Source organism: Leucoraja erinacea, chromosome 22 (genome assembly GCF_028641065.1).
Source record: "Leucoraja erinacea ecotype New England chromosome 22, Leri_hhj_1, whole genome shotgun sequence".
NCBI lineage: Eukaryota > Metazoa > Chordata > Chondrichthyes > Rajiformes > Rajidae > Leucoraja > Leucoraja erinaceus.
In genome coordinates this window covers 35684714-35693194 of record NC_073398.1, presented here as the reverse complement: position 1 = coordinate 35693194, position 8481 = coordinate 35684714, and the positions used below count along the sequence as shown (strand labels likewise).

Below are 8481 nucleotides of genomic sequence, written 5' to 3'. Positions count from 1 at the left end.
GGGAGTACAGAGAAGGTTCACCAGACTGATTCCTGGGATGTCAGGACTTTCATATGAAGAAAGACTGGATAGACTCGGCTTGTACCCGCTAGAATTTAGAAGATTGAGGGGGGGATCTTATAGAAACTTACAAAATTCTTAAGGGGTTGGACAGGCTGGATGCAGGAAGATTGTTCCCGATGTTGGGGAAGTCCAGGACAAGGGGTCACAGTTTAAGGATAAGGGGGAAATCTTTTAGGACCGAGATGAGGAAAACTTTTTTCACACAGAGAGTGGTGAATCTGTGGAATTTGAGGCCACAGTTCATTGGCTATATTTAAGAGGGAGTTAGATGTGGCCCTTGTGGCTAAAGCGATCAGGGGGTATGGAGAGAAGGCAGGAACAGGATACTGAGTTGGATGATCAGCCATGATCATATTGAATGGCAGTGCAGGCTCGAAGGGCCGAATGGCGTACTCCTGCACCTATTGTCTATGTTTCTATGTTTCTATCCCGTGAATTAACCTTGTAAACCTACGCTGGGCTCCCTCAATAGCAAGAATGTCCTTCCTCAAATTAGGGGACCAAAACTGCACACAATACTCCAGGTGTGGTCTCACTAGGGCCCTGTACAACTGCAGAAGGACCTCTCTGCTCCCAGTAACTGCAGACATGCTGCCTGACCTGCCGAGTTACTCCAGCTCTTTGTGTCTTATCTTCGGGTGTGAACCAGCACATAGAAACATAGAAATTAGGTGCAGGAGTAGGCCATTCGGCCCTTCGAGCCTGCACCGCCATTCAATATGATCATGGCTGATCATCCAACTCAGTATCCCGTACCTGCCTTCTCTCCATACCCCCTGATCCCCTTAGCTACAAGGGCCACATCTAACTCCCTCTTAAATATAGCCAATGGCCTCAACTACCTTCTGTGGCAGAGAGTTCCAGAGATTCACCACTCTCTGTGTGAAAAAAGTTCTTCTCATCTCGGTTTTAAAGGATTTCCCCCTTAGCCTTAAGCTGTGACCCCTTGTGTTTAAGAAGGAACTACAGATTGCATTTCGTTGTCTCTGTACTGTACACTGACAATGACAATTAAAATTGAATCTGAATCTGAATCTGAATCAGATGCAGGAAAATCGAAGGTTACACAAAAATGCTGGAGAAACTCAGCGGGTGCAGCAGCGTCTATGGAGCGAAGGAAATAGGCAACGTTTCGGGACGAAACGTTGCCTATTTCCTTCGCTCCATAGATGCTGCTGCACCCGCTGAGTTTCTCCAGCATTTTTGTGCACCTGCACTTCCTTCCTTGCAATGTGCAGCCGATGCAAGGAGCTGCCGAGTCTCCAGACAAACGCTTCACAGAGCGAGAGATCCGTGAATGAAGGGACTGAAGTGTCTTTCACATCAACTCCACAACCTGGCTGCTCGCTTGTTGCATTGCCTGCCCAACACGGAGCTTGTGGGAGGGGGGGAGAGGGGGGTGGTCCTCTCAAGAACCCACCTCCACTGCCCCCTCCCCTGTGGGACTGACCCTCCCTCCCCTGTCTGTCTGTGTGTCTGTATCAGAGTCTCTCCCCGGCTCCACGATGCGCTGCCGCCGGCTCTTGTTGCTCAGCTCAGCCCTCTTCGCCCTCCTGCTCGCCGGTAGGTGTCTGCCATCACCTCCCCCCCCCTCGCCCTACAGCCACACTTCATCCCTTCGGCCCATCGTGTCCCTGCTAACCCTTCTCCCACCCCTTCGCCTCGTTCCCCACGGACCCTCTGCTCACACGAGGAACTGCAGGTGCTGGGAATTGGGAAACAACACACAGAGTGCTGGAGGAACGGCAGCGTCTGTGGTGGAGGGGTCAATGTTAACGAGAGAGACGGAGAGGGAGAGACAGAGAGGGAGAGACAGAGACCCCATTCCCATCCACCACAGACGCTGCCCGTCCCGCAGAGTTCCTCCAGCACTTTGTGTGTTGTTTCCCAGTTCCCAGCACCTGCAGTTCCTCGTGTGTTGTGGGGGCAGCGCTGGGATTTAACCCCCCAGGTCTGTGACACCGCGGGGTGTGGGGTGGGGGTCCCTGGCGCTTCCTCCCCACCCCTCGCCCCTTCTCAGTCTCACCTCCTCTCCCCTCTCTCCCCTCCGCCAGTGTTGAGCCGCAGCGATGGGGCGGTTCTGCGCCCGGACCCGGGGTCTCCAGCGGCCGGAGTCAGTGGCCCGGGAGCGGGGGAAAGTTCCCTCGGGCCCCGGCGGCGACTGTTCGTGTCGGGAGAGGTCGCGTCTACATTCCTGAAACGTCGGAGCAAGCGCTCGACCAGAGGCGAGCTGGCCGGTGAGTTAATGTGTGAGAGGTGTCGGAGTTATGGGGAGAAGGCAGGAGAGTGGGGTTAGCAGTGAAAGGCCTGGATAGAGTGGACGTGGAGAGGATGTTTCCACTAGTGGGAGAGTGTGTGGAGTTCGCACGTTCTCCCAGGGACCGCGTGGGTTTTCTCCGGGCGCTCCGGTTTCCTCCCACATCCCAAAGACGTGCGGGTTTGTCGGTTAATCGGCCCCTCTGTAAATTGCCCCCTAGTGTGTAGGGAGTGGATGAGAAAGTGGGATAACATGGAACTGGGCCGAAGGGCCTGTTTCCATGCTGTAAACTAAAACAACATTTTTTTTCTGAAGAATGGTCCCAACCCAAAACGTCACCCTATCCATGTTCTCCACAGATGCTGCCTGACCCGCTGAGTTACTCCAGCACTCTGTGAAACGTCACCTATCCATGTTCCCCACAGATGCTGCCTGACCCGCTGAGTTACTCCAGCACTCTGTGAAACGTCACCTATCCATGTTCCCCACAGATGCTGCCTGACCCGCTGAGTTACTCCAGCACTCTGTGAAACGTCACCTATCCATGTTCCCCACAGATGCTGCCTGACCCGCTGAGTTATGGTGCAGCAGCATCTATGGAGCGAAGGAAATAGGCAACGTTTCGGGCCGAAACCCTTCTGGAAATAGGCAACGTTTCGGGCCGAAACCCTTCTGGAAATAGGCAACGTTTCGGGCCGAAACCCTTCTGGAAATAGGCAACGTTTCGGGCCGAAACCCGGAAGGGTTTCGACCCGAAACGTTGCCTATTTCCTTAGCTCCATAGATGCTGCTGCACCCGCTGAGTTACTCCAGCACTCTGTGAAACGTCACCTATCCATGTTCTCCACAGATGCTGCCTGACCAGCTGAGTTACTCCAGCACTCTGTGTCCTCTTTATTGAGGTGTTTTAACTCACACACAAATGTCTTAAGCTGAATGAGCCGCTGTTACATAGTGGTTTTGGAGCAAAGATTTCACACGTTTTATTTTAAGTGCTCTGTTAGTTAATATAACATGAAAATAAACAGGAACTGTTCTGACCCAGCCAAGTTGCACAAGTCTGCTGCTTACTTTCCCAACTTGGTGACCAACATCCTCAGTGAAGCCACAGCATCAGAGGCGTAAATCTCCCCACTCTCCTCAGCTGTTGGAAGCTGAGCCCTTCCATAAGCTGGGGTACTGTCCGATTCACCTCTACCCCATTGCGGACATTGGACTTTGTCCGTGGAACTGATGCGTTACAATGCTACAAAGTGGAATTCATTGCCACAGACGGCTGTGGAGGCCAAGCCAATGGATATTTTTAGGGCATAAATGGAGTCTTGATTAATACGGGTGTCAGGGGTTATGGGGAGAAGGCTGGTGAATGAGAGGGAAAGATAGATCAGCCAGGATTGAATGGCAGAGTAGGCGAATTCTGCTTCTATCACTTATAATTCACCTCTACCCCATTGCGGACCTTGGACTTTGTCTGTGGAACTGATGTGCTACAACGCTGAGAACTATAATCTGCACTCTGTATCTTCCCCTTTGCTCTACCTGTTGGACTGGAGTTTGATTTGATTGTAAGTTCACAAATCATAGGAGCAGAGTTAGGCCATTGAGTTTACTCCGCCATTCAACCGTGGCTGATCCAACTTCCCCTCTCCACCTCATTCTCCTCATAACCTTTGACGCCCTTGCTAATCAAGAACCTATCAATCTCCGCTTTAAGGAAGGTCTCCACAGCAGTCTGTGGCAATGAATTCCACAGATTCACCACCCACTGCCTGAAGAAATTCCTCCTCATCCCCGTCCTAAAGGAACGTCCTTTAATTCTGAGGCTGTGCCCTCTGGCCCTGGACTCTCCCACTAGTGGAAACATCCTCTCCACATCCACTCTATCCAGGCCTTTCACTGTTTGATTGGATTTATGTATAGTATTATCTAAACGGATCGAATAGCAGGCAAAACAAAGGCTTCTTTGCTGCCTGGTTGTGGTAGGATGGTTCAGTTGCCTGATAACAGCCGGGAAGAAACTGTCCCTGAATCTGGAGGTGTGCATCTTCACACTTTTGCACCTTTTGCCCGATGGGAGAGGCAAGAAGTGGCCAGTGTACAACTTCAATGTTAGACAATAGGTGCAGGTGTAGGCCATTCGTCCATTCGAGCCAGTACCACCATTCAATGTGATCATCCCCAATCAGTACCCCGTTCCTGCCTTCTCCCCATATCCCCTGACTCTGCTATCTTTAAGAGCCCTATCTAGTTCTCTCTTGAAAGTATCCAGAAAACCGGCCTCCACCGCCCTCTGAGGCAGAGAATTCCACAGACTCACAACTCTCTGTGAGAGAAAGTGTTTCCTCGTCTCCGTTCTAAATGGTTTACCCCTTATTCGTAAACTGTGTGGCCCCTGGTTCTGGACTCCCCCAACATCGGGAACATGTTTCCTGCCACTAGCGTGTCCAAACCCTTAATAATCTTATGTTTCAATAAGATACCCTCTCATCCTTCTAAACTCCAGAGTGTACAAGCCCAGCCGCTCCATTCTCTCAGCATATGACAGTCCCGCCATCCTGGGAATTAACTTTGTGAACCTACGCTGCACTCCCTCAATAGCAAGAATGTCCTTCCTCAAATTAGGAAAATTAGTTAAATGCTAATGTTTTTGGTGAATGAGTATCTCAACTGTTCTGATGAGTCTTCAACTCTGATTCTCTCTCCACAGATGCTGCCTGACCTGCTAGGAATATGCAACTTTCAAACAGATTTTTGATTTAATCTTTAACATATTCTTGCCCACAGCCGAGAAGAGACAGAGGCTTTCTGCTGACGAGCGACGGAAGGAATATCACGAGGAACAGTTGAATGAGTGGGAGAACTACGTGGAGGAGGAACAAGATGGTAAGGAGTCATTGTCGAGTCACACGGTGCGGAAACAGGCCCTTCGGCCCTCCATGCTGGCCAAGGTGCCCCGGCACAGAAGCGCAGCTGGTAGACCTTGGGTGCTGTCTGTGTGGAGTTTGCACGTTCTCCTTGTGACCGTGTGGGTTTCCTCTCACATCCCTAAGACGTGCAGGTTTGTAGGTTAATCAGCCCGTCTGTAAATTGCCCCCCCACCCCAGGGTGTAGAGTGGATGAGAAAGTGGGATAGCATAGAACTAGTGTGAACGGGTGATCGATGGCCAGCAAAGACTCGGTGGGCCGAAGGGCCTGTTTCCATGCAGCATCTAGAAACATCTGCCTGCGTTTGGCCCATATCCCTCTAAACCTTTCCTATTGAAGGACCTGTCCACATGTTGTTATTGTACCCTGTCTCAACCATTTCCTCTGGCAGCTCGTTCTACATACCCACCACTCTCTTGTGTAAAAACTCAGGTGATGTGAAATTGGAAAGCTTTCACTTTGAATTAAGAGCCCAATTTATTATGTTTACTTTTAAAAACCTCCATAATTCATAAAGTCTCATTCCCATTTTGTTTCCCTCTTGTAATATTGTCCTTTTAAGATCTTATACCTTGGCAGAGAGTGGTGAGTTTGTGTAATTCTCGGCCTCAGAGGGCGGTTCTCTGGATGCTTTCAAGAGAGAGCTAGATAGGGGGCTCTTAAAGATAGCAGTCAGGGGATATGGAGAGAAGGCAGGAACGGGGTACTGATTGTGGATGATCAGCCATGATCACAGTGAATGGCGGCGCTGGCTCGAAGGGCCGAATGGCCTACTCCTGCACCTATTGTCTATTGTCAACCTCACTGCGAGATGTTGGCTCATTTGGATTTTTATATTTAACCAATTATTGGAAGCACTTTGGGCATTAGTGACACTCGGAATTGGTTCTTTGAAATAACTCTGTGCAGCGGTAGAGTTGCTGCCTCACAGCGCCAGGGACCCCCCACATACGATCATCACTACAGGCGCTGTCTGTGCGGAGTTTGTGCGTTCTCCCTGTGGCCCTCGTGGGTTTTCTCCAGGTCCTCCGGTTTCCTCCCATTCTAAAGACATACAGGTTTGTAGGTTAATTGGTTTCTGTAAATTGTCTCTAGTGTGGAGGGTGGAACTAGTGTGTGTGTGTGTGTGGATTGTTGGCCAGCACAGACTCGGTGGGCTGAAGGGCCTGTTTCCATGCTGTGCCTCTAAACCAAATGGGGATTTAACAATTTCATTTTTCCCCTCCATCATTCCACAGAACAATATGAAAGGAATCGTGAGAAGGTAGAATCGTGGCGTCAGTGGCATTATGACGGCCTTTACCCTTCGTACCAGTACAACCGACACGTCTATTAAACAAAAAGCCACAAGCCAGTGTGTCTTGGAGTGAAGATGCAACGGATGGTTTAAGCAAGGTCGTGTCTTTTACAGCTTCACTAAAGTAGCAGAAAAATCATACTAGACCCTAGCTTCTAGATGTGTAGGAAGGAACTGCAGACGCTGGTTTAAACCATAGACACAAAATGCTGGAGTAACTCAGTGGGACAGGCAACATCTCTGGAGAGAGGGAATGGGTGACGTTTCGGGTCGAGACTGGTTTGGGATTAGGGAAATGAGATCTAGACAGTGGCCGTCTCTAAATCTCTCTTCTGTCTCATCCCTAACCAGTCTGAAGAAGGGTCTCGACCCGAAACGTCGCCCATTCCCTCTCTCCAGAGATGCTGCCTGTCCCGCTGAGTTACTCCAGCACTTTGTGTCTACTCTAGCTTCTAGAGGCCATTTACTGCTTTGGTAAATACAGTATCTTCACCTTTTTATTCATAAATTAGGAAATTAAGATTTTTAAAATTAAGGTTAATGTTATATTCTGAAAGAAATATAATAAGTGTGGGAAGAGGTGGCCTTTCTCTTGAAACAGGCAGTTTCTCTTAAGCCAGTGTCGGCCTCTTAACATCTTTTCCCTGGGCCTAGGTTCAAACTAAATCATTTAGCAAATGGTAACAAGCTTGAAAGATTAGCATTTTTCTCTCCTAATATTTGTGCTATATAATTTCCTTTTTATTTTATTACCTAGTGTATGTAATCTGTACCTCAACTGCATGTAGAATGCTTCAGAATAAACATTAAACGCCAATGTTTTTGTTGTATTTTGTCAGAAGTTTAAGCCATCGTGCCAAGTGCCACAACTGATGATGAAACTCTGCACTGGGCTCACTCAGGGTTTGAGAAACTGTGAAAACGCACACCTCCAGATTCAGGGACAGTTTCTTCCCAGTTATCAGGTTCACAAGTTATAGAATTAGGCCATTCGGCCCATCAAGTCAACTCCGCCATTCAATCATGGCTGATCTCTGCCTCCTAACTCCCATTTTACCTGCCTTCTCCCCATAACCCTTGACACCCGTTCTAATCAGGAATTTAAGAAAGAACTGCAGATGCTGGAAGATCGAAGGTAGACAAAGGTGCTGGAGAAACTCAGCGGGTGCAGCAGCATCTATGGAGTGAAGGAAATAGGCAACGTTTCGGGCCCAAAACCCTTCTGGAAATAGGCAACGTTTCCGGCCGAAACCCTTTTGGGTTTCGGCCTGAAACGTTGCCTATTTCCTTCGCTCCATAGATGCTGCTGCACCCGTTGAGTTTCTCCAGCATTTTTGTCTACCTTCGATTTTCCAGCATCTGCAGTTCCTTCTTACACAATCATGGCTGATCTATCTTTCCCTCTCAACCCCATTCTCCTGCCTTCTCCCGTGTGGGTTTGTAGGTTAACTGGCCTCTGTAAATTCTCCCTAGTTTTAAAGAGAGTGGATAAGAAAGTGGGATAACATAGAACTAGTGTGAAGGGGTGATCGCTGGTCAGCTTGGACCCCTGGTCAGCAAGTGCCCCAACATGCCCCATCTACACTAGTCCCAGCAGCCGGCATTTGGCCCATATCCCACTAAACATAGAAAATAGGTGCACGAGTAGGCCATTCAATATGATCATGGCTGATCATCCAACTCAGTATCCCATACCTGCCTTTTCATCATACCCCCTGATCCCTTTAGCCACAAGGGCCACATCTAACTCCCTCTTAAATATAGCCAATGAACTGGCCTCAACTACCTTCTGTGGCAGAGAATTCCACAGATTCACCACTCTCTGTGTGAAAAATGTTTATCACATCTCGGTCCTAAAAGATTTCCCCCCTTATCCTTAAACTGTGACCCCTTGTTCTGGACTTGCCCAACATCGGGAACAATCTTCCTGCATCTAGCC

General features: G+C 49.2%; 1 protein-coding gene across 1 annotated transcript; it reads left to right on the top strand.

The window, feature by feature from the left end:
* Positions 1 to 1528: 1528 nt before the first annotated feature.
* On the top strand, positions 1529 to 7359 carry ucmaa (upper zone of growth plate and cartilage matrix associated a). Its single transcript, XM_055653477.1, has 4 exons — positions 1529 to 1626; positions 2118 to 2300; positions 5105 to 5203; positions 6484 to 7359. Exons 1-4 carry the CDS (start codon positions 1569 to 1571, stop codon positions 6579 to 6581), a joined length of 438 nt encoding a protein of 145 aa, XP_055509452.1. The 5' UTR covers positions 1529 to 1568; the 3' UTR covers positions 6582 to 7359.
* Positions 7360 to 8481: the final 1122 nt, after the last annotated feature.